General features: G+C 33.9%; 1 protein-coding gene across 7 annotated transcripts in view; it reads left to right on the forward strand.

The window, feature by feature from the left end:
- The window catches only part of LOC115218876, a 62426-nt gene that overhangs the window by 33751 nt on the left and 1175 nt on the right, over positions 1–27500 (forward strand). For 6 of the 7 annotated variants that reach the window (XM_029788858.2, XM_029788857.2, XM_029788856.2 and 3 more), the window contains 2 exons: positions 15676–15758; positions 24565–27500. The exon at positions 24565–27500 is cut by the window's right edge and continues 1175 nt beyond it. In XM_029788858.2, coding sequence (XP_029644718.1) covers positions 25009–27500 — 2492 coding nt within the window. In that variant the 5' untranslated portion in view covers positions 15676–15758; positions 24565–25008. Of the gene's footprint in view, positions 1–1706; positions 1731–15675; positions 15759–24564 lie in introns of those variants that run through there. The other variant, XM_029788860.2, reaches the window with a different exon arrangement.

A 27500-nucleotide genomic window follows, 5' to 3' on the forward strand; every position in this document is an offset into this window, starting at 1 on the left:
GTTTTTGCTGCTTGGTTTTCATTTTCAATCTCCGTATTCACTTTCAACTCGCCGGAATTTAATGCTTCTTTCTAACTTGTGTGTGTGTTTGTTTTTTTTTTTTTTTTTTTTTTTTTCGTATGTTGTAGTGGTACAGGCTCACCGAAAAACTGTGGTGTGCCTCTGTAGTAAAAAGTATCTTTTCTTTTCTCTTATTTTCTATGATTTCGTTTTTCGTTTCTAATGGTTATTCGCTATTTTTTCTTACATTTTTATTTTTCTATTCTACCATTCGTATTTTACATTCGTTCATTTGTTTTTTTTCATTTACTTATTTATTTATTTATTTATTTCGGCAACCCTTCCCTTTTCTTTCATACGTCTTTTTCGTTTCCCTTTCCTATATTTTTCTCACTCTTTCTCTTGCTGTTTCTTCTCATGATTCTTTTCTTTCTTTTCTACTTTTGTGTCTTTCTTTTCATACTTCTATCATTCTTCTTTTTTCCTACACGTTTCTCCCTCCCTCCCCCCTCTCTCTCTCATTCTATTTCCCTTAACTCTTTCTGTTTTCCTTTTTTTTCTACACCTGCTTCTTTCTCTTACATTCTCTTTCACCTTCTAAATTTTCCTTCATCTCTTTTTTCGTAATTCTATTTCTTTTCATATTTTGCGTTCCAATTCCCAAAAATTAAACTATATTTACCCCTTGCATTTCGATTTTGCCTTCCTTATTGTGTCCAGTTTTTACATTTTCATCTAATTTCTATATTCTTATGTTTTTCGATCTCATTTCTTATTACTTTCTCTCATCTGTCTTTCTTCCCATCCCTTCCTTTCACTTACCAAATATTAAACTTTGTTATCGCCCAACTATTTTTTTTTCTTCTATTATTATTGCTGCTCCTCCTTCCTAATTAGAACGGGACAGATAATTATTCTGGGGCTCGCTATTGTTGTCTGCCATCTATTTCTCTTCCGTAATTATATTCCTTTTTCCACAACGGTTGGCCCTCCTAAAACCAGTAAGTTTTGTCATATATTGTGTGTATGTGTTTACTTGCTTATAATTTCAGATGTTTTACTTAATTTAGTTTAATTCAGTCTTTGAATTTCATCACCAACCCCCTTTAGCTTAGTAAGTGATGTTGGTACTTATAATACTGCTTGTAAGTTATCGCCAAATTCACCAAGAAAATTAAATACATCAGATTTTATTGCTCAACCGAATCCAATATGTTTTCAATACATATTGTTCGTTGCTCGCTTTATGCCATTCAAAACGAGGTTGTCTTGTTTCTTTACTTATTTATTAGACTTTCCATTGTTTCTTCGATTCCTATCTATTTTTCATAACGAAATCTTCCTCCATAGAGCTGTATCCTCCGCCCAACAAACTCAAGTCTCGTATCTGTGTGTCTATAATTTCTTTTCTACGTAGCAGTAGTATATATAATATATAATATATATATGTATATATATATCTATATATATATATATATATATAATGGTGGTTCTCCAATTTGTTAATGTTAAGAAAGGGGTGGGGGAATCCCCCCTCCCGTGGGTTAATGGATGGGTGGGGGGGTGTCGGTTTTCGTGTCTTGCATGAACTGGAAACGAAAACCTTTCCATATAGCAGTTGCTTTGCTAACAATCTGCAGATAGCTAGATACTGTTAGAGTGACTGCTATAAAAGCTCGTGATTTCTGTAAAATGCATATTATTTTTCGGAAATCATAATAAATATTGTGGTGTGTATACTATTTTTAATTATTTATTTATTTTTGTTTGTTTGTTTTTCTGCATTTCTGTATAAATTTTATGCTAATAATGTTGTATCCACCTAGAAATGTGATGCTATAGAATCCTGAAAATATTTCGCTTTTTCACTGCCCTGGAAAAGAATCACGTGTATCACACACACACACACACACATTCTCTATCTATCTATCTATCTATCTATCTATCTATCTATCTATCTATCTCTATGTTTCTTTGATTTATTGCTTTATTTACCAACTTAATGTTATTGCTGTATTGTTATTCATTTACATTTTGGATTAGGAAAGAACTATATTCATTATATCCTTGTCTTTTTTCTACGAATGTCATTTTACTTCCTTTTTCTGTTAAGCTAATTAGTTGGTCATTCCCTTTTTTTTATTTTTTTTTTATTTTTTGTAAAGAAAAACACTTTCATTTTAATAAAATATCCTGTGTGTGAGAGTTTAGAATTGGCGTTGTTGTTGTTGGGGGTGGGTGGGGATCTTGTAGATTGTTGGTTACAGTCTGTTAAAAATGTTTCATTGTTTGTCTGCACTGAACTGCTGCCACTGTTTCTAACATGTTCGTCAAGTCTTTGATTCTTCTTTTTCGCTATCTTTGTACAGCTGAACTGCCACTTCTCATCATCAGCTGGTTTAATTTCCTCACCTCTCTCTCTCTCTTTCTTTCTCGCTCTGTCACACACACACGCATGGTACACTCGCACGCACGCACTCGTGTCTGCCTTTCTGACGTCCTCCTTTCTCGTTATTAGTATCGTTCTATCTTTGTATCATGCTTCTCGGTCTGTCTTTCAATCAATACGTATCATACCATTCCTCCCATTCACACATTATATCAATCTCTCTCTCTCTCTCTCTCTCTCTTTCCCCTTGCATCATACTATTGCTCACTTTGTCAGGGTCTTCCTTTCTCTATTATGCCAGCTCCCTTTTCCACTTTTTATTCCACAATCTCTTATTTCCTATTCTGTATCCTCAATTTTCCACTCTATATCTTCCTCTTACACTGTAGTATAATTTCTCCCACACCTTCCTAATTCTCCTCTCATTTTCAGTTATTCTCACTCTCTGTCTATTCTCTCTCTCTCACTCACTCACTCTCTCTCCGTCTCCTTCCTACTTTTATTCAGTCACTTTTACCTTTTTACTCTGTAAATTTGCCTGTTATCTCCATCAATTTTATTTCTCTCTTTCTTCTTATCCTCCCCACCACCATCACCACCACTTCATAATCTTTTCGTTTCTTCCTTCCCTTCTCTCCGACTTCTCTTCTCTCTCTCTTTGTTACGTACATTTCTTTTCTTCTTTATCTCTTACTCACTCTCTCTCTCTCTCTCTCTCTCCTCTCTCTCTCTCTCACTTATCAAGTCGATCGATATTAATATAGATGTGAGTTCAGATCCTGCGATGGTCAACTTTACCTTTCGCCTAAGACCGACTATACTCCACCTCCACAACAAATATATAAAAATAAAATTGTAGTCTTGCGTTTGCAGTTGTCTTCGGAGTTGCAGAAGTAGTTGAGATATATAATGTATTGTTTAAGTTTTGTTGAGTTCAAATTCCGCCCAGATCGGCTTTACTTTTCATTCCTTTCGAGGTCGATAAATTAATTACCAGTGAAACACTGGGGTTGAGGTAATCGACTAGTCCCCCTCACACACACATTTTCAGGCCTTGTGCCCATAATAGAAAGGATTGTTTGAGTTTTGTACCTCTGCTGGTTCGACTTTGCTTTCCTATTTCTATTGTCTACTCCTGAAACAATTGCTACACATATATACTGGACTATAATTCAAACAATTCAAGTTGGTGAAAATGTACTGAATGGCATGCACAAAAGGAAGTTTTTTAAGCGATTCAATACCTTTTGGGTAAAGAAAGATGACGGAAACCTAGTGGCAATGTTCGTTAGTAGGTCAAAGAAAATAGAGATAATTTCACTTGGGTGAATCTGATATTTGTTAACAGGCAAGGTGATAACTGTGGACATGTTTTCATTTTATTCGGCATCATCAACAAAGGGGAGTCTTCCCAAGTCTACTTCAATCATTGGACTAAATCCCCCCCCCTCCCCATAAGTTAGAAAAGTTTGTGCCAGTATAATTACAGTGCGAGAAGGGGAATAACTCAATTGGACCTATAGTACTTTAGTTCAGATTTACTGATTAATGTAAAAAAAAATCTAAATGAACTGAAATTTGCCTTTTAGCTGAAGAAAGAGTACAAAAGTGGCAATTGTTAATGATCCTCAGAAGAAAAGAGGTGGGGATAATTTCAAGAAATTTCCACAGAAAATTGAATTCTCGTGCTTAAAGAAAAATTTGATCTTTATGAAATTAGATGCATTTGAAGGAAATTATTGATATTTTTATGCTAGTCAGGAAGAAGGGACTAAACTCATGGCTTTTGCAGGCTCTCTAAACAACTGGGGAGACTGCTATGGCTGATGTCCAACCTGAATGTCGGCAAGGAAAATGTGGGATAGGTGGTAGCCAGGTTTCTTGTTTGAATGTTTGCAAACATGGTTGTAATTCACTGAAGGCACCCAAGTACCAGCCAATGTTAGGCACATTTAATGCTTCTAATTAGTCCTTTTCACTTAAGGGATTTGGGTGGTTTTTGTTTTTTTTGTTTTTCATCAATTTTATTTAAACAGCTTAAAGAATCTTTTGTCTTTGCATCAAAGTTCTGTTGTTATATACTTATTGAGGTAGGATATATGTGGGATTATTTGCAGTATTCTTTCTCTTCATTGCTGTTTTATGCGCTTTACTTTTCCACTTATTTTTTACTGATCTCTTGTATTGTAATTCAATAATCCCTTTCCCAGTTCACCTCCACCAGCATTGTCTCTAAGCGGATTGATAAGAGAGGGTCCTCATTTAAATTCTTTTTTTTTCTAAACTCTCTCAATATGGGAGTCTAAATAACTTGACTTTATAGCTATTGCAAAGCCAGGTAGATCTATCTTTTCTCTATATTCAAAAGCGTTAAATATATTGTTCTAATCTTCAGTTTTGATTAAGCTTTCATCTTTCATTATTTTTTTTCTGGTTTTATTAAAGAGATAACATTGATATATTAAACATATTTTAAGATTTGTGCCATCTTGATTTTTTGCAGTGCTAAAAGTTGTGGATCCTTTCAGTCCTATTCTCCCTCTCTTTATGGACTTAATTTGACTTTTCACTATTTCCAATAACATCTTATCTTATTTGATGATATATGTTTTATTATATTTGATGATGTATATTTTAAATTACCTCTTCTATTACTTATCAATTGTAAAGTAAGAGTTTATTGCCTGCCTGGTGAACTAAAGAAACAGAATTATTCACCTTCCTCAAGGGCATAACACAGTAACAAAGTTTGAACTTGGGACAATGTACTCAAAGATTTTTTTAAAAAAACAAAAAAAACTTAAATTTTTGGTCTTTTTACAAAAAGAATTGCATTTTTTTTTGTTAATTCAGTTTAGCAGAAAGGTTTGTCTGTAGGAAGAATTTATTTACATTCTCAGAATTAGGTAAATAACAATAAAAGTACACAGTGTCATTGATTGTTACTAGAGAGTATACATATAAAACAGAGATGTGTCCTTTTTTTGTGTTTTTTATTTTGTTTGTCTAATGAATTCATCCTACTCCTCTAGCTCAGATATTGTAAAAGTCAATCTCTTAATCCTCTCATTTTTGCCTTGATCTATTTTGGGACTGTAGAGTACTAAAATGCAGTATACTTTTACATTTATTTTGTTTCCAAGCTGCTTATCCTCTGTAGCTAGTCGTTTAGAGCAATGAACAAAACTGCACAAAGTTAGAAAATTGGACATCCGTGTATAAGTGTAATTTAATGGAGCGGATATAATAGATTGCATGCATTTTGGAAAATTTATTTATTTACATTTATCTAGCAAAATTAACTCTGAATCGTATTAGTGTGCTGTGAAGAAGAAATATCTACATAAATACTTCTTTCATTGTATTGACACTGATCACTACTAGTCTCATAAATTCATTGATATCATTTTCTTTTTGTCTGTTTGTCTTCACACAGAGGTGTATACATAAATGTGTATACATGAGTCCAAATGTTTTATACTGTAAATTTTTTTTATACTTGGTCTAATACTAATTTCTATGTGAATATATTGATGAAATCAAACCCATGCATATTGGAGCTATTTATTTTTATAGATATCAGATATTAGTTGAAGTTTTCTCAAGTGTGAACCAGTGATTAGAATTAGAAACCTATATCAGAAATGCATGCAAAAAAAAAATAGAATATAATGAAATAACACTGTTGGTGACACCATTTAACTCTGATCTTGTTCTCTATTCTAATGATGGTGTGCAATCAAACCAGCTGGAGCCTCCATACATCTGAAGGCAACATGTTGATGATAAATGTGAGTGTATGTTAACTCCAGTAGGATTTGAACATAAAATAATCAGCTACTGCAGTAGATGAACCAGACAAAAATTTTACAGTTTCATAAATTTACCTTCAAACTATAATTAAATGTAATATGTCTTTTTTTTTTTTTTTGCGCCCTTTTCAAGCCTAGCCAGGCTCATGGGCCTGGTTTCCTTGTTTCTATGGCGTATGTATTCCCCCCAACTGGATGGGATGCTAGTCCATCACAATATGTCTTATAGTGGTTTTGCTCTTGTCTTCTTCTTGTCTTGAGACAGCATTCACCTGGGGTGGGTTGAGCTGGCTTCATTCATCCTCAATACTGCATCTCTCACTGGCTTCATTCATCCTCAATGCTGCATCTCTCACTCTTGCTCTTGGCAACAATGGGGAGAAGCATAGAGGTTGCCTATTGAGAAATTTAAGTGTGATAGTGAGAGCCTATTAGTGAAACTAACAACAAGGTGTAGAAGTCAGTACAAGAATGGTTAGTAAAAGCAGTAAAAGTACCAGGTCTTTCAGGCATTGTTGCATATATGGTAAAAGCAGGTTGAAATCTAAGTATAAAAGAAATGCACTAAGGAGTGAAAAACACATTGGCTGATGAGTCCTGAAAATGGTGGTACCAGAGTAAAGTTATTACATGAGAGTTGAAAACAGTGTATGTTGGGTTTGTAATTAGGAAGCCATGTATATCTAGTGTGTTATGGTGACCATTGCAAAGCTGAAATCAGACAACTCAGCATTTTAAATTTTGATCTAGAGAAAAATCTTTGGCAATGTTCTAGTGTTGAGAAAATGAGATGAAGATTGATTTGTTTAGCTCCAGGTCAGTCTTCAAGTTCACCTGTGGTGAAAGGCGTTTCAACCAATTTCTATGAAGTCATTTCCTAAGCATTGTATAGTTAGGCATATATCAACTAATATATCTTTTTTTTTATTATTCTTTTTTAGATTGTGGGGTCTATTTAAGGGAGCTCTGGCTACTATTTATAGCAATTTGAGTGATCACATAGATGTTGTTGGCTTGGTTCATAGGCAGGGTTCAGCCTATCAATATGCTGTCAACAAGATCACAACAGTAGATCAGTAAAGAATTTAACATACTGGTAGGTGTTTCCCCTGAAGTCTTCCCTTGTGTTTCTTCTCTTCATTCTTTCTTTTGAGATGGTTACATAAGAATTAGGACTGTGAGATGTGTTATATGCTAATTAATTGATTCTCATTGCTAATTTTATTATGGAAAGTTTTAAATCTGGAAAGGTGATCTAATCAAAAGGTCAACTGTGCAAATGTTACAAAAGCTAGTATTATCTGGGAACAGGTTTCATTCATAATATAGAAAATAATTTGGAGGAAATTCAATAATGTACCCCATACAGATTGGATCCAGGTTCTTTTTTTTTTTTTCAGTCATGAGTATTCAATTGTTTATTCACTAGCAGTACCTGTACATAGAATAAGTGACTATATATATATATATATATATATATATATATATATATATATATATATATATATACTTAAATGTTATCCTTAAGCAGAATCAGTATAGCACAGTGTTTTACCAGGCTCCACTTTGGAATTACACGTACAATCCATCTGGTTGGCTCCTGAACAGTTTCCATCTACCCAATTTCATTCAAATGCTTAGGTTGATTCATGGTTGTAGTAAAAGATATTTGCCCTAGGTTCCATAGAGTGGGATTGAACCCTGGATCTCATGTTTGTGATGCAAACTTAACACTACTTCAGCTTATACTGTACTCCAACAAACAGATATATCAAAATAATGTGTATTAGATGTTTGCAGCTGATTACTAGTGGTTAAGCAGTTAGGTAAATCCATGATGTGGTCAAATGGCTCGCTTGAAGTAGTAGTTTCTACTACTTAGCCATGATTATTAGTACTGGAAGTGGTTTTAATAACAGTAACTAAAAAGAATTGGAAGAAGTTGATGACAAATGATCTTCCTCCTTCTTCAGATTTTATGAAGCATACCTGTAAACTATGATGGTTCTGGGGGCAATCTGGATATGAATAAACTCTGAAGGTAGTTAGCTATCAAGCGATTCGTGATGGTTGGATAGCAATGTTACTTAAATTTTATGTAAGATTTATCAGAGCTTATGATTGTTATAACTGGATGTCTAGACTAGATAGCTTCTTTTAAGATCAGCGAATCTTGAAGTGTAAATAATAACATGTAAATATTAGGGTGATGCTATCATTTATAGCTTTGTGTGCTTCAAGATCCAGTGTTCCAAAAAAAAAAGGACATTTTGCATTATCTTGAAAGTGCATAAATAAGTTATAAATTTCATAAATACATATAAAGTTATATTGTTTTATTAATTTAGTGATTTATTAGTTGTAAAAGAAGACACAGAGGGAAAATAATAAGATTAGTCTTGAGGACGAAATAGGGAAAAAGTAAGATTTAGAGGGAAATAATAAGATAAGTTTTGATGTGTCATACTTGGAGACTCAATCAGCTCATGGCTACAAAATAAATAAAATGGTCATTAAAGGGAAGGCGATGATGGTTTGGTGTGTCATGCAGAGTAGTCGTTCAGTCTTACTTATCAGACTCTCCTGCTCTAAATATAAACTTTGCATCAACTTAGGAAGCATATTGTGATATCTCTTAGCTTTTCACTTGTTTTACTCATTTGACTGTGGCCATGCTGGGGTACCATCTTGAAAAATTTTGGTCAAACAAATCAAAGCCTAGTACTTATTCAGTCCGTTTCCTTTTTCCAAACTGCTAAGTTACAGGGACATAAACACACCAAACCTGGTTGTCAAGCAGCGATGAGGGAAAAATGTGGATACAAAAACACAGACATATATATATACACACACACACATGCATACACATCAAATAAAGAAATTCTACCAATGCAGTGTTGAGCACTCATTTTCATCATTTGACATTTATGTATATATATATATATATAAATGTGACAGGCTTCTTTCAGTCTCTGTGTCTACCAAATCCACTCACAAGGGGTTTGGTTGTCCCAAGGCTGTAGTAGAAGACACTTGTCTAAGGTGCTACACAGTAGGATGGAACCCAAAACCATATGATTAGGAAACAAACTTATTACCACAGCCACACCTACGCCTATAGCCATGCAATGTTTTGTTTTATTTTTTCATATTCTGCTTTCCTTTTCTGTAACAAAATCATTAGTCTTGATAACAATATTTTGTGTGTATTCTTTTATATATATTGAATGGAAAATATTTATGATGAGAAACCTTCTAGATTAACTTTTAAATAGAAATATTTCATCAATGTTTGAAAAACTCAATTTAGTTTATAAACTTCATAAAATAAGTAGAGGTGAATTCTGATGTTTTAGGCAAAGCCTTTCAATCAGCTTTTCTAATTTTCATTGATTTTTTTTTCTTGCTAAAGGAGTGCATCAATAGTTTTTTTGGGTTTCACTTTTTTCCCCTTTTTTTGTTAGTTTCTGTTGGTGTTTAGTTTCATGTCAGCCCTGATTGGACAAATCTATGATTGAGGCAATTTGGGTATAAGCATCCAATTATTTTGTATACCAGGGACTACATTATCTAAAGTATCCTTTGTTTTTTATATAATAATAGACTATGATTTAAGTGGCTGCTATTTCTAGCAAGTTATCAAGCCACATAAAAGTTCCTTGTTAGTTAGATTTGCAGAGTTCTTGCTAGCCAAGTCACTCAAATGTTGGACTTAAGGCCAAAAGATCAACCATTTGTATCTCATCAATAATGCTGTATTGTTTAGAGACTTATGATTATCACTTGCTAGCTTAGACTCTCTTGTCGTAAGTGAGGCCAGAGATGTTTATATTGTTAAAACATGTAGTTCTCTGTTCAATCCCATTGCACAGCACTTTGGGCAATTATCTTCTGTCATACTTTCAGGTTCAGCAATTCCTTGCAAGTACAATATGTTGTTTTTTGTTGTTTTTTTTGTTTGTTTTTTGTTTTTTTTTTTGTGTGTTTCTTGTACCAATGTATATCAGCAAGAAAATCAGTTAGCTGACATGATCAAGCGAAAAATTTCATGTATTTATTCTGAGTAGTACAAACACTCCCAATATCACTTTTACCATTGCAAGTGTAAGGAAATGGTGATCAGCTCATTGGAAATCTATAACCAATGATTCTGTTGTTCACAAAATGCTTGATAGAAAAATTTAAAACAGTTAGCAGTAACTGAACGCAGCTCAACATTTGCAAAAACAGCAAGTGTTTTGTTAGCTTTCTTTACAGCTTAGTTCTAGTTTTGGACTTGGAAAAGGCAATAGTAAACATCTCCAGTGTATGTTATACCTTAACATGACTGATATAAGGAATCTGAGAAGTCATCCTTGCGATAGCCAAGTGAATTGTTTTCTGATAGACTGCTGCTTCTCATTTTAACTATGCAGCAATTAGTTTGCACTCTGCTTTGAGAGAAGACAGCATTCCATATGATTTAGTCTTCGGTAAATAGATAAATTATCAGACACCCAACCAACAGGCTATAAGTTCAAATCCATTGCAACTGTTTTAACATGCTTCAGTTTACTTAGGTGTGGGGAGTTGTGTGGTTACAGTAGTGTTTGAGTTCTTGGAGATATTGTTTTATTTAGCTGAAAATAGGTGTCCTTCTCACTCTATGAACATAAATAAAGTAAAGTCCCAGTCTTAAATTATTTTTTGTTTTATTCAGTTATAACCATTCACAAGTGTAGAATGGCTGCAGTGGCCATGAGTGTAGAGACCATCAGAGAATAAGGAAAATACAAATATAGACTGTAAAAAAATTGAGTTCAGAATAGAGAAATGCAATAGATACAGGATTGCCTTTAGCTATGATATAGTTAATTCTATGTTAAGAAATTTCTCAACACCACTATAGAATCTTTATATATGATTTAAAGTGGAAAGCATTCATTGGATGAATCATCTTATAGAAATCTTCTTCCTGGTCAAGCAATTTGATATATAGCGGGGTTAATGTATCACTAAGAAAATTTTTTAAAAGCTTTTTAAATTCAAATTTGAACTTTCCTTGTTTCAAAAACACATTAACTCTTAACATCCTGTTGAAAATGTTCCAATTCAGTTGCCCACTTTTATAATAATTCTATTATAATACAGGAATGAATGATAAAAGAAGTGATTAGTGTGTGTGTGTGTGTGTGATCTTTTTGTTTTTTCTTGCTGCCTTAAAAATAAATGTAAACAAGGTTTATATTTGTATGATATCATGCATTTCAGGATTGGCTAACTGAAGCAGTTCCATGTTGTAGTGGGAGTTAATACTGGGTAGATTCTGAAATAACTGCCTGTAAAGGAAATACTTATCTAAAGAATTTAAATTTTTGTTGCTTTTAGTATATAGTATTACTCCAATTTAGTAAAGGTCCTATAACTTATGGTACCTTAAGGTATCATAAAAGATTCCTCTTCAGCTACTAGTTATTCAAAAGATAATATACTGTCCTGTTTACATTAGGGGACTCTTTTTTTCTCTCGTGGTACATATTTTTTTACATAGACAAATTAGATCATGGAGAACATAATCAATTTTGTAATTTGTAGTTCTCTTTGATAATTTATGATTATTGTTTAGTATTCATTTCTGAGGCTTATTTTCTGGCTTATTATCATTTCCAATGGGCTAAGCAGCCACATAGATGTTTCCTTGTTGTCTAGTATAATTATTGTTAGTACTTGAATGTGGTGAATAACCTCAAATTTCAGCAAATTGTGTAATTCTCTTTTTATTTTTGTTACATATTCATTCATTGCCTGTGTATTGGCACTGTAGATTACAAAACTACATGTCAAATTTCATTTAATTCAGTCACTGCCATTACAGTTTTTTTTTGTTTTTTTTTACCTGCTTTGTTGTTAAATGGAGTATTTGGAATTTTAATGCTTTGCTCAGTGTAGAATACAATTCCACTAACAATGATATGAACTTTGTTTGCAGGACAAAGAAAATGTATTGTCTGGTCCTTGACAGATACTTTCATTTGTGTACTAAATTCTTTGTTGGTGATTTGTATCATCTAATATTCTTAACTTTGGCTTAAAGATTTGCCCCAAAGCATTCACTCTCTACTTAATTTTCTCAGACTACTGAGTGTGGAGCAGTAACAAATGCTTTGTATTGAATAGCAAATAAAATGTGGCACCATCTTATATAATGAGGCTTTAAGTATCTTAGCTATCTTTAAATAGTGGAGCTTCCATGTTTTTAAGGTCTTGGTTCATTTATTAACACTATTTTAGGAAAATCTAAATAAAGTAATTCTGAATAACATTTGCATGATAAACAACAGTAGGTGGGTGTAACTCATTGGATCATTGACCTTTTAGTATTTAAACCTGCAATTTCAGGTAATATATCCTACCTGTTTTATGTTCAAACTGGCCAGATCTAAATTGTCTCACCTATCCTACAATGTCAAACTAGAAATAAGCAATCACATCAAAAACTCATAGCTACAAGATAATGAATGATTAATTCAAAACAATGTGAATAAATGAACATTACATTTGACAGAATAATTTGAATGTTAAAGAGATTTAAAAACTGAAGGTAATAAAATATACAGTAAGAAAAAACCCAATAATGATTAATTTTTTTTCCCCATTTTGTTTTGGGCTCATATATCAAAACCTATTTATTTCATTGAAGATATTTAAGATCATCTTTTTCACACTTCACTGCATTACTAGGTAAGAATGTCATAAAGCTCAAGAAATCTTTATCATATCTCTAAGCAAAAATTCTTTAAATTGTTTTTTAACCATTAAGTTTTGCTTTCTCTTCACTTTCCAGTGATCAAAGAAAGTAGCTTCTATGCAGTTGTTTACTAGAAATATTAAACAAATCTTCCTCAAATCACATCTTACCATCTCAAATAAATGTACGTTGAATGATATAGTCCGTCATATATAAAAAGACAGGATGGTCACAACTGAAACACTCCCATGTTCATATGTGTTCTCAATTAGAGAGGAGTTTGAACTTAACAATTTTCTCCTGATGTCCATCCTTTTCATTTTATAAATGTCCTACTTAATCATTCAAAGTATAATTACATGGTCAACCTTGCTACAATAACTTAATTTTATCAGTTTATTGTGTACTAGCAGTATCGCCCGGCGTTGCTCAGGTTTGTAAGGGAAATAACTATAAAGCATTTTTAGAGAGTTATAGCCAAAAAAATGGAACAAAATGATGGTAAATTTTTTTTTGAGAGTTAAAAAAGGTGGAGTTGTGTCCCCTAGACAGTTTGTGGTTTGTGTTTCTGATTCTCGACCCCATGTCGAATTTATCGATTTTTTTCAGAACTGGGGGAACTTTTCAAAATTTTCGCTGCGTTAGTTTTGAATTATGACATTGGGCTATGTGTGTGTCAAGTTTCATCAGAATCGGTTGAAAGCCATGGTCAGAGTGAGGGTACAAGCAAACAGACACACAGAAACACGCACAGACAAACTGCCGTTTATATATAGAGAGATGTTGAAATTACTTCTATTGGAAATACTTTGTTTTTCTTTCCATCTGTGGCAACTTTTTATTTATTATAAATTGTGAGAAGTAATTACATTATTTATTGCATTTAGTAGATTTAACCTTTTAGCATTCAGATTATTTCATCAGGGGTTATGCGTATTTATTCACATTGTTTTGAATTAAGCATGCATTATCTCATCTCGTAGCTTCAAGATGTTGATGATATATGATTGTTTACTTTTAGAATGACATTGTGGGGTAGGTGTGAGAGATTGGATCTGGTCACTTTGAACATAAAACATGTAGAATATTTTGGCCAGATATGGCTGGTTTAAATCTTAAATGGTTAAAAAGAAAACTTTAAAAAAAAAATCTTTTTTCCCCCATTTACTTTGTACAAATTATAAATTATTAGCCTTTTTTCTCAGCTGTTGTTTAGCCCAGGCCAACCCCTTTTTGAACAGATGCACCTTCATTCCAGTCATGACATCACATCCTTCTACTAATTAATCAGGGATGGTGTATCTAAAACTATGTCTTAATGTTTTTAAGATGTTAGGGTGTGATCTGAGAGATTTCTGTCAGCTTGATCGACTGATTAGAGGCTTCATTATTAGCTCCCTCACCGCTGAGGTCAGCTTTGCCTTTCATCCTTTCCTGGTTGATAAAATAAATATCAGTTGAGCACTGGGGTCGATATAATTGACCTGCCCATCCCCTGAAATCTGATTGCTAGCCTTGTACCAAAATTTGAAGCTATTATTAGCTGGATTTTCCCTTTTCCCCCCACCCCCACCCCAGTGACTGGAGCCAATTTCCAAATGCCCAAGGTTTTATTTCTATAGCTTCTTCACTTGCATTAGTAATATTTCTAAGCTGGTTGAGAATATCCCACATTCTCATTTTTGTGCTTTCTATAGATTTAAAACCCTTTGTATGTCTGTAGAATCATTTTGCATTAAAACCTTTTCCTAAATCATGCATTTATTCATCCCGTCATTTACATTTCTCACAGTGGTTATTCTCCAGAGATGTAGATAAGATTGTCTTGACTTACATCTCTTTTATGTTATATATATATATATATATTATATATATATATATATATATGTATATATATATGTAATATATATATATATATTATATATATATATATAATATATATATATGTATATATATATGTATATATATATGTATATATATATATAATATATATGTATATATATATGTATATATATATGTATATATATATATATATATTATATGTATATATATATATATATATATAGTATATATATATATATATATTATATATGTATATATATATGTATATATATATATATATATATATCTATATATATATATACTCATACCAATGTAACCTCATTTATCGTATTTATATTTCTCCACTCACCCCTTTACCTGTGTTAGCTTTCCCTAAAAAAAAATTCTTATTCTATTGCATTGAAGTTCAGTTTAATACAATAGATGTAGTTAATGTTTACTTGTTTCTACTACATCTATTATGTAGACAGTCTTCTAACATGTCCGTCATCAAAGTTTACTTACATCCTTTTGTAGAATCTGATTTATCAAACTTTAGTTTGTCTTTCCCACAACTTAGTATTTCAGTGAACATATGTACCAATAAGAAAATATTTTTGTTGTTTATATTTAGCTTACTTATCATAAAGAAATGAGGCAGAATTACTTGGTATGTGTGCTTACTAAGAACTCAACTAATTCTTTGCTCCTTCTGAATAGTTCAACAGTGTGACCTCTTTATTATTACTCTTTTAAGGGCACTCAAATATCAGAGGACAAAATGGTTCACTTATAAATATATTGTATTTATTTGAATGTCTACTACTTTGCATGTGAATCTGTAATCTTAGAGAAGTTTGTCACTTCTATGTACTGTATTTATTATTATTATCATTATTATTATTTATTTATATATTTGTTTCTAGGTTCTGCCGTTGTGATTTTACTTGAAACAATGAAGAAGAAATTCCGTTGCTGATCTTCCTTGGGGAATTACAGATAATTTGAAGTAAGTGTACAAAAATTTCATTTAATCAGTGTCAATTATTCATTCTCACAAGTTTTCGTCTCTATTCTAATTCCCTACTTTTCACTTTGAAATCTTCAGCCAAACCTCTTAATTATAATGCTTAAAATATCTTGTCAGATTGTTCTTCTCAGGGTTTTTTTTTTTTAAGTGTAACCCTTTTGTTAATATATTTCTGTCGAGATACTCTGTCTTTACTTCAATTAGTTTTAAATATCATGTTGAATTTAGTAAAATAACTTTGTTATTATTAAGCTGGTGTTTGTAACATATCTTTGATGGAAGTTTTTAGTTCAGAACTTTTGAAAACATGTTTGACATTTGTACTATAGAGCCGGGGAGCATTCTCAGGCAGGATGGTTATCAAAAGGGTTAATAAAGAGCTACAGCTGGATGAGGCATTTAATATCGAGCTATATACCTAAGGATTCACAGTGGACTGAGTCCATGACCAAAACCCTTCATTACCATTTGCCAAAGTTTGCCTGACTGCAAATAAAATAGAATAAAATTCATTCATTTATATATGAAATAAAGCATGATGCATACATACAAGTTCAGTTTTGAGAGAGATCAAAACAATTAATATTGAAGATAAAAATAGATAACCTACATTAGTAGTATAAGAAAGAAGTAGAATAGAGTTTTATGTATACACTTGGCCTCAAACAGCTTTCTGATTAATTCATTTTGTGTACAACAGTGAGGTTAATGGCATTCTAAATCAGATAGTTCTATAGGTGATAATACTCACTGTCATAAGCAACAAGAGCATTGGATGATTTACTAATGTTTCAATAGCTTTCTCTGCTTAATTCAAGTCTACAAGTTTGCTTGTGGAATTGATGAGCCGATGCCAAGCTCAAATACAAAATCTTTGAATGCGTTCTCTATGATTCAAAGTACCCTAATCTGACTCAATCACTTAGCTCTTTAGCATTTAAATCAGCCATATCCAGCCATTCTACTTGCTTTAATGTTCCAAACCAGCCAGATCTGGCCTCTCACACCTACCTTACAATGTCGTTCTAAAAAGAAACAATCACATCTTTGAAATCATGAAGCTGTGAGATAATGCTTGATTAAGTCAAAACAGTATAAGTAAATAAGCACTACAGTTGACAGAATATTGTGAATACTAAAGGGTTAAGCTTTTGAAAATATATGTCATCATTGTCCCTTGGTTTTAACGTCTATTTTACCAGGCTTGTATGGGTTAGATGAGAGTATGTTGGGAAAGAGCTTTCTATGGCTGGATGCACCTCATTTTAATAACTTCCATCTGTTTCCAAGTTGGGTAATAATCTCCCAGTCTATCAAACAACAAACAGCTTGGACATGCTTTTGTAGTAGACTGCAAGCAAATGGCACTGATAGTGAAGCCATTGTTTACTGATCAAACAAACAAGGACATGTATAGACATAAAAAAAAATACCCACCCACTGTCATTCACAAATGTACGCACAAATACACACACGACAGATTCCTTTCAGTTTCCATTTACCACATCTACTCACAAGGTTTTGGTCAGCTCTAGGCTATCCTAGAAGATACTAACATAAGTTGCTATACAGTGGGACTGAACCCCAAACCAAGAAGTAAACTTCTTTACCACACAGAAATGCATGGGTACACATACACACACGTATACACACGAATATAATATCACACTATTTCTCTCTCTCTCTCTCACTCACCACACACACACACACGTATTACAATGGTATGCTTTGATACTGTACACTTTACCAGACGTTTCAACTCAGTGTTCAATTTCACATTCCACTTCTATATCCTGGTTGCATTATAACCTTAGTATCTTCATAAGGATAAGCTAGATTGTTATAAAGATGAGTTGTGTATTATCAGAAAAATCACATGACCAAGCATTATTTTGAAAGCATTTACTACATATGTTTCAAGTTGTTACGTATATATCAGTTAGCATTTCAAAACTGTGTGGGGGTGTGCAATACAATAAGTTGGCTGTTGTAGGAAAATATATTTATATGGCTAGACGTAATTGATGTATTGAATAATAGATAAAATTTAGGTTAAAGTGTAGTTTTGAAAAATGTGTTTTTGCAAGACTGTGTTATTACTATTTGAAAACCCCAACAACTGACCAAATACATTTTTCTTTTTTTCGTAGCTTGTTCCCTATTCTCTAACTTACCTGATGAGCTGAGAGGAGACTTTTCCAAAAGTATTAATAACATAAATGAAACAATCTTATGATAGAAGTGCTGTAGCTTAGGAGTAAGTTTTCTGTATGTTGTCAACAATATGGTTTCAATTCTCAACTAAAATTATTTCACTTGTGTTGCTGAGATCTTTTGGAAAGTCTCCTCTCAGTCCTTCATATAAATCAGAGACCAATAGGGGAAAAGCAAAAAGAAAAAAAAGATGTGGCTGTGTGGTAAGTAGCTTGTTTACCAACCACATGGTTCCGGGTTCAGTCCCACTGCGTGGCACCTTGGGCAAGTGTCTTCTACTATAGCCTCAGGCCGACCAAAGCCTTGTGAGTGGATTTGGTAGACGGAAACTGAAAGAAGCCCGTTGTATATATGTATATATATGTGTGTGCATGTTTGTGTGTCTGTGTTTGTCCCCCTAGCATTGCTTGACAACCGATGCTGGTGTGTTTATGTCCCCATTATTTAGCGGTTCGGCAAAAGAGACCGATAGAATAAGCACTGGGCTTACAAAAGAATAAGTCCCGGGGTCGAGTTGCTCGATTAAAGGCGGTGCTCCTGCATGGCCGCAGTCAAATGACTGAAACAAGTAAAAGAGTTAAGAGTAAATAAAGGTATTTATTAAGTCAGATTTTGTTTTTGTTTTTATCCTCAGCTTCAGAGGAATTTTCAAATAGATTTGAGTAACTCCCCAAATAGATCTGTAAGCTCCCCTCTTCAAACTTACAGGCAATGGCACAGTTTTGCAAAAACTCATTTTCTAAAATACTTTACTATCCAAACTTTATTTATAACTCTCAATATACTTCTGGCTACTATAAACATCTTTTCTTAAGAGGAACATTATTCATTCCATGCCCTTCCTATGGACATGTAACTATAGCAGTTCTTGTCGAAAATGGAGACTTAGATGCAGCAGTACTTGCCAAATTCTTACTACCAAATTGCAGACTGACTTAGTCAACTGACAGTTTGTACCTACTAGACTAACAAACTAAAAATGAAACAAAACTCCTGTGAAGCTTCTGCATCATGACTCAACTTGTTTGATTTATAGGACAAATCTCTTGATAAAGTCCCAAATATCTTGAAAATAGTGACTCTGTATTTCAAGTGCATATTCCTAGGGCTGTATGATCCACAGTGAGTACAGCCCGCCCGCAGATAGGAGTTATCAACTCAATGTTATGTTATGATCCAAGTACTATGTCTATTTCAGTAGAGCTGATTTGTATTACATATAGGTGGTGTTAGGAAGGGCATCCAGCCGAAGAAACATTGCCAGATCAGACTGGGCCTGGTGCAGCCTTCTGGCTTCCCAGACCCCAGTTGAACCGTCCAACCCATGCTAGCATGGAAAGCGGACACTAAACGAAGATGATGATGATAGGCATGATGTTTTGTTGATCTTTAACACCACTGCAAGATTCATTTTGAACAACCTAAAAAAAAAATGTATTTGTTTGGCTCTAGGTTTTACTTATCTTATCATTGCTCATGTTCAGCCCCAAATCAACCATGACGGAGCAGATTTATGATAAAAACATTCTCATTGTTAGGTATTGCATGTCAAGGACTATATTACCCAATGTGTCTATTTTCAAGTTGATAGAACACTGTTTGAAGGAAACTTGGCTGTTATGTCTAGCACATTGAGTGACTACATATACGTTCCCTGGTATTGATTTTTATATAGGTTTTTGTTAAATATTTTGTGGTGGGAATAACTAACAGCACTTGACCCTTAATTATATCAACTAGTATTGTTTTTTCTACTCTCAAAGAGTTGTAATGAACTTCAGCTTTATTAGAACCTGAACTTGGAATCCTAAAAGGAATTTAAAACTAAATGCTGTAATAATTTAGTCTGGCATTTTGCTGATTAGATATTTTCCCTGCATTGGCATCTTTCATTATTAAAAATGTGTAGATTTACTTTTGATACCAGCCGTTGCATATATTTAAAACCATGTTAAGCAATTCATTGCCATCTTTCCTCATAACTTTGTGGTTCATGCTCCATAGTTATAGCTGTGTGCGTTATTTTAATTTTATTTCTTCTGTTGATGAGGAAGAACGGGAGCAGTATCAGTTGGTTGCCCCTTTCCGTCCCTTCCCGCACTTCCTAATCATTTATAGACTTCATAGACCCCTTTAAAGATTTAAAGGCTTGAACTATTTTTCAAATAGGTTGCTAGAGAGAAAAACCTGAAAAGAATATTCCAGAAAAGATGCTAAACAGTGGCATCTTTTATCATAGCCTTCACTTTAATCTAAGATATTGTGAGTGAGATTTCATTGAAAGAAACTGTGTGAACTGTATTGAATGGATTGTACCTATAAAATACTGGTCATGCCTAGTTATATACGAGGTGGTATCAGAAAGTTTTAGACTAGTTATGTTTAATAAAAAAAAATTATTTACCTAAGTTTTAACATAATCTCCTTTGAAAATAGTCACCTTGCACAGCAAAACACCTGTCCCAGCTTTCCTGCTACTTTTGGAATCTGGTGAGTCAAGGACCTTTTGCAATTTGCTCTTGATCTCGACAATAGTGTTAAAATGCAATCTTTGAGCTGCATTTTCATCTTGGGGGAAGCGATTGAAGTCCGCAGGTGAATAGGGTGGGTGCAGAAGTAATACCATGTTGTTTTTGGCAAGATACTTGTGAAGGTGACAGGGTGCATTGTCATGAAGAATCCAATTCTTCACACTCCAGATCCAGTCGTTTTCACCAAATGTCCTCCCTCAAGCACTTCAAAACGTCGCAGTAGAATTCTTGATTGACAATCTGGCTCTGGGGAATGAATTCTTGATGCATTAAATTAAGATACAAGTGGCCAAGCAGAATCTGCTCTGCTCTACAGCTCTGAATGTTGGTCTTTTGTGATAACCCAACAGTAAGCACTAGATGGCTTATACACCTGACTTCTGCACAAGGCTTTTAAAATCTCTTATGCCAATCATATATCAAACAAGTTATTATATGGATCTTTCCTCCAGACAATTAAAGATGGCTAAAATTCATATGCCAGTGTTTTCATTGAATAGATCAACCTGTCACTGCACATTTTCTCTATAACCTTGTGAAGACATTAAAGACTGGTGGTCAGGTTCACAGGTGTCAAAAAAAAAAAAAACAATGAGCAGGCTCTCGATTGAGTAGCAACTCTGTCATGCCTTTTTCGGCCATGGAGATGAAGGGCTCTTCCAGTGTGACGACTGCTGATTCATCTTTGAACCTTGTTCTGTGTCTCTGTAGCAGACTTCCCAAGTTTAACACAAAATTTTACATTGGCCCTTTGTTCCAATTTCCTGTTCATTTCAAAAATCGCAGATTACATCATACACGTGATCACAAAAACACAAATTTCACAACTTTCAAAGTAAACAGCATGAGGCAGTGTGTCACTTGGCACACTGCCTCATGAAGGTCACTGCTAGCTCTCACTGCACAGGCAACCATGTGCTGCCATCTGTTGGTGCACTACAGAACTAATCTGGAAACTTTTTGATATCACCTTGTAGTGTCAAGCTACTTCAGTCTGTGTTAAAAATATGTCTCTGAAATACTTTTTTTTCTTATCAATATATACCATATCACTCATGAATGGTGTACAGTCCTGTATTCCACATAATTTCACAGACGTTCGATCGGTGGACCTGATCACCAGTCTTCAATGTCCTCACAAGCTTATAGAGAAAATGTGCAGTGACAGGTTGATCTGTTCAATGAAAACACTGGCATATGAATTTTAGCCATCTTTAATTGTCTGGAGGAAAGATCCATATAATAACTTGTTTGATATATGATTGGCATAAGAGATTTTAAAAGCCTTGTGCAGAAGTCAGGTGTATAAGCTTGCTGTTGGGTTATCACAAAAGACCAACATTCAGAGCTGTAGAGCAGAGCAGATTCTGCTTGGCCACTTGTATCTTAATTTAACTAGTAGGTAGTTCAGTTGTTTGTACAGATGATTGCTCATCATCAAAACTGATAGATGTATCATATAATAGTTTTACTTTAGTAAAATTGTGTTTGCTAGGCAGATAGCTTTTTCTTGGATGTAAATGAGAGAGAGTGTGTGTGTGTGTGTGCAAGAGAACTGTATTTTATTAGGGTTTTGTATAGGTTTTTACATACAAGTACAAATTTTAGTTCCCTTCAGGCAAGTCTAGTCTAGTACAGACTTTAACCCTTTAGCAATCAAACCGGCCGTATCAGGCCAAAATATTTAGCTTGTTTTCTGTTGAAACGGACCATATCTGGTTCTTCACCTCAACCTTACAATATCATTCTAAAACTAAACAATCACATCATCGAAATCTCTCAACTACAAGATAATGCATCATTAATTCAAAACAATATAACGATACAAACATTATATTTGACAGAATAATCTGAATACTAAAGGGTTAATCATAACTTGAGCCGTTTCGTTTCCTTTATGCTTTATACCCGTCACTTTGGAGGCAGTCATTAGGCTGCTAATAACACAAAGACCTCCTTTGGCTAACAATCTCTTAAAAAGACTTACAAACTACTCAGTTGAAGTACCTTAAGGCCCTGAAGAGAAACACAGCATGTGATGGTACCTGATCATTATGGGACTTTCTAAAAATAGCTTCAGTGAGTTTTAAATGACAAGTCATTTTGAAGATTAGATATCTAATCATTTTTTGACTCATTTAATAAGTATCTCATATTACGATATTTCTCTCAGGACTGGAGCCCTTCACCAACAAATCTAGGAATATAATATCTCTCTCTCCCCGCCTATATATATATATATATAATATATATATATATATATATATATATATATATATAATATATATATATATAAATACAAAGTGAGATAGGGGTTATGAGTGTAACCTACTATGGGATATCAGTTATCCAATATACTGCTGGTGAAGCACCCAAATGCCAAATACATAAATGCTTATAATTGCAATGCAATTAATTCATTTATTGTATTAGATGGGCGAAGGTAAAATATTTTACCTCAAATTCATAATACAAATAAGAAAATGGAGGAACAAATTCATAAATAATATGAATTGGTAATATCTGTAAGTTGATGATTGAAATGAATTTGTTCCTCCATTTTCTTATTTGTATTATATATATATATATATATATCCCTACTATATCCAAGAGAAAGTAAGTTGATTAACAAGCAACATATTGTTAAAACTCTTCAGTATAATATTTATATTAACATATTTTGTGATGATTTTTGTTTAATTACATATGGATGATGATTTAATTGTTCACATAGCAAAATATATTGAATAGTGTTGATACTACTACATTTTCCCCAACCTCTATTCAGCCACTCATAGAAAATTTAAGTCTAGCATTAAAGGCTAATAAAACAATTGCCTCCTTCCTTTGCCTACAGTGGATAGCTGTACATCCTTATTTTTCTGATTTACAGTGAAGTGAACCAAGTTAATAATTGTTTGTTTTGTTGGTGTTTTTTTTTTCTCCTTCAGGATGTAGCTCAACAGTGGTGATAAGATACTATGTATCTCACTTTATTCCACTCTTCTGACTCAGCTACAACTCCCTCCCACTGGAAATATTTGTTATTTCAGGTAGTGTCCCTGTAATGCAAAATCTAGGTAGAGAAGGTGAATGAGATCAATGAAAGTAGTGCATAAAAATGTTGTAGGTTGACAACATTTTTGCACTCTGAGAATATCTCTCGTAATGGCTACAACATATTTCAACTGTATATCCTGTTGTCAGTAAAGTAAACTTATATGTGGGATGGTGACATAAAGTAAATAAGATCGAAAATTTGCAAGTGATTTTGTTGTCAAAAATGTTTTCCTTGTTGCTCTGAACTGGAACAACAGCAACAACAATTTTTACTATTAAAATTACTGGAATGTTTCAGTCAGTTGTTTCCTATGCGCAAGGGTAGAAGCTAGCAAATGATAAAGCAAATATTGGTATGTACAAATTTAGGAAGCTATTTTATCTAACACAGTTAACTCAATATAATCAAACAACCACTTCTGTTGAAATGATTTTTTTCAATTCTTGTTAACTTTTATATGTCAGTAACTTAAGACTTAACTTATAAAGTATCATTTGCTTATCTTTTGTATGCACTAGTCACTCAACATTTAAAATAAACTGCATATACAGGTATTTACTTCAGATGACCACTGTTCAGATGAATATTCTTTAACTGGTTCAAATGATGTAGTGAACTCAAACACATGGAAAAATGCCTAGAAGTTTTGAATTTAATCCTTCTGTGTTCAGTATTTTAAGCTCAGAACCTCTCTGCCTTCATTGAAGGACGAATAGATAAGGAGAATATAAATCTAAACTTGCTAATGAGGTTTTAACTTTTTGAAAGACTCATCACTGATCAATGTGATGTGTTTTATATCTTAATTCTTGACTGAATTAGAATTTTTTGAAAAAAGAATATCAAGCCCATCTGAAGATTGTTCACCCATCAAAATTTTCTCATTTGAACCTCAAATGTTAGTTTTTATTTAAAATTTATAAATGTAGTTTTTCATTTTTATTTGATATTAATTTTTCTTCTTTGAAATTCATTTCAGATTCCCGTTTCTGACCATATGGGTGTATATCGAACAAATGCTGATATTTCATACCCTGTTAGAGTCTTTCCTTGAAGAGTATCCACTGCCTGTTCTAACAACAGAATACCAGTTAGCCATACTTCTCAACTATGGTATAGTCCTTTGATATGGTTGCTAGCCTGTTAAGAAGTAATTTCTGATATATCTAAGCCATATCTTGACTTCAGCTGCTATCTGTTCTCTGTACACACCTACTGCTCCATTCTTGGCACCTATTCCATATATTACTCAACTCATGCCTTTACTTACTGTACTCACAAAGTGGAAAGTTACTCTACTAATATACTCAGAGTAAAACTTTAGACGCATTTTCATGCTTTCAAGTCCTGTGTGATTTATCAAATACATACGTTCTTAGATATTCCATCCTTTTTCTTCACACTCTCTGAGTACAGATTGGAAATGTCTAGTTTATTTTCTGTTGAAGACAAAAAACAGAGAATTATGAGAAACATCGATATAGAGCCAAGTTGTAGCCGGCCACAAGGTACATCGAGTAGAATTAATGATCCTGGAAATTATCAGTTGTCACAGTTAAGGCTCTCAGAACTGCCAGTTACTCTGGAGACCAATGAAGAACCTGCTCCACATCATTCCGCCCCCTCAACAGTGCCCCTTCATCGTGGTCAGACAGCATCATATTTACACTGTTACCCCCCACCAAAATCAGACTTTTTATCAACCCTTTCAACTGACATGGTCCGTCATAGTTCCAGCAACAGAGACAGTCATCGTAAAGATATTGGTCAGTCAAAAAGTTCCTATAGTATATACGAGAACAGTGATTCTTCAAAAGAATGGAAAAGGAAACCAGTGTCACCGCCATCAACATCTCACGTAGACCCATGTAGTATACCTATACCAACTAGTATGGGAACTAATAAAAATAGCCATCATCATGGAGATTTTAACAGTGACTCTTTAACACCATTGGAGGTTAGGAAAAAAATGCCTGATGGAAGTGGCCCTAGTGATATATGTCATCGTCAGTGTATTTCTGATATTCCCTTTAAGAAAAGACTAGCCAATCGATCTGTGGATATTGGGATTGTTCAAAATCCTGTTGATGTTGCACTCATTGAGCAAGGACTTGAGAATCAAATAAATATTGGAATTGTTGAGAACCCTGTTAATATTGGAATATTAAAAAACCCTAACAGTATTGAAAATCTTGATAATTATATGGAGCCCCTCAACAAAGTCTGTGTGGAGAACGATCGGTCAAAACCAGTTTGTTGTAATGAATTGGTTTCCAAATGGCTCAAGAGCCATCCAGCTAGAATTAACAATAGCAGTAGTGTGAAATATTCTCGGGATATACCAACCACACTGCCAAATAAAATGGCAGGGAGTTTGGAAAACCAAAAAGTCCATATGAAGCATATTAGTATTCCTCAGAATTGTCATTCTTCTCTAAACAAATATGATAAGCCTGGCTGTAGTGGATTTTTGGAAAGGGAAGATCATCAAATGGGTATGAAAGATCAAGCAGGAAACAGTAATGATTTCAGGAAAGCAACACGCCCAGAAGCTGCTAGTGTGTGTTCAACTTCAAAGTCAGACTGTGTTGACAGTTTAAGGATGCGTGAAATGGATGTCAGCCATAGTCACAACACAGCATCATTTCCAAATGGGTTTGAACATAGACTTAATAAATATAATAGTAGCAGCAGCAATAGCACATATAACCTTAAAATATGCCACAGCAATAACAGCAGCAGCAGTAACACTTCAGAAAATAATTATAACTTTTCGCGGGTTGACATGTACCCTATAAATATCATCAAATTAGATGATTTTAAGGGTGTCTCAGATTTTCTTCGAACTCTCAATGAAGAACCTAATAAGAAAAAGAAGATTGGTAATATAGGTAATGCCATTCCAATAGAGAGTTCTAGTAATAATAATTGTAATGGTTGTGGTGCCAGTAGTAGTAGCAGCAGTAGCAATAACAGCAGCAGTGTGGGTCCTAGCACTAGTGATGCTACACCAAATTCAAATACTGGTGCTCTTGTTGCTCCAGGTCCAAGTAGTCGATTTGCCAATGTCCTTAACTTGAGTTTTAATGAAAACTTGGACAGCTTCTCCAAAACGGGTAATAGTGAGTGTGCTGCAAGTAGTGGTGTTGGTAACGGCAGCAGCAGTAGTGATAGTAACCTAACTGCATCGGAACGCAGTGTAGATTGTGTGGTCAATCTCAGCCAAAATATCACTGACAACTGCAATAATGGAGCAAAAACTGTGATGTCTATAGATCGACCAAGCGGCAGTGGAACTAGCTCTGGCAGTATAATTAGCTCCACATCAAATGTCCATCCTTCTAGTAGCAGCAGTAGTAGCAGCCACAAAGCTGTTATTGTTAACGTGCCCAATCTGAGTGCAGACAGTGGGATGAGGCCTACAGTCGAGAGCAATCAAAAAGGACATGGAGAGCAGCTGCCAAATCCAGGAGAAAAGGACCTTGAAATGGAATTCTATGAATCTGTCCTTGAACTTGAGAATGAATACAGTGCAACTAACGTGTTAGAAAACAATGTTGCTGTGACTTCAACACCTTCATTGTCAAATGGAACCAGTGTTGATTCTTCCACAACAACAGTCAGTGTTGATACTGTAAACAATGTCAGTGCTTCGTCCACTCCTGAAGGGACAAACTCCGATATTAAATGCAGATTGTGTCGCAAAACATTTAAATATGAGAGCAACCTTCAATCACATATGAGTGCACACAAACGACGTAAATGCTTCAAGTGTGAACAGTGTACAAAAACTTTTACATTTTTGTCTGACTATTACCAACATACACTATTACATCATAGTGGCTTAACTCTTTACACTTGTGACTATTGTCAGGAACAATTCCTTAGTACCTCAGAGCTTGAATCGCATCGTGT

Source organism: Octopus sinensis, linkage group LG14 (assembly GCF_006345805.1).
Source record: "Octopus sinensis linkage group LG14, ASM634580v1, whole genome shotgun sequence".
NCBI lineage: Eukaryota > Metazoa > Mollusca > Cephalopoda > Octopoda > Octopodidae > Octopus > Octopus sinensis.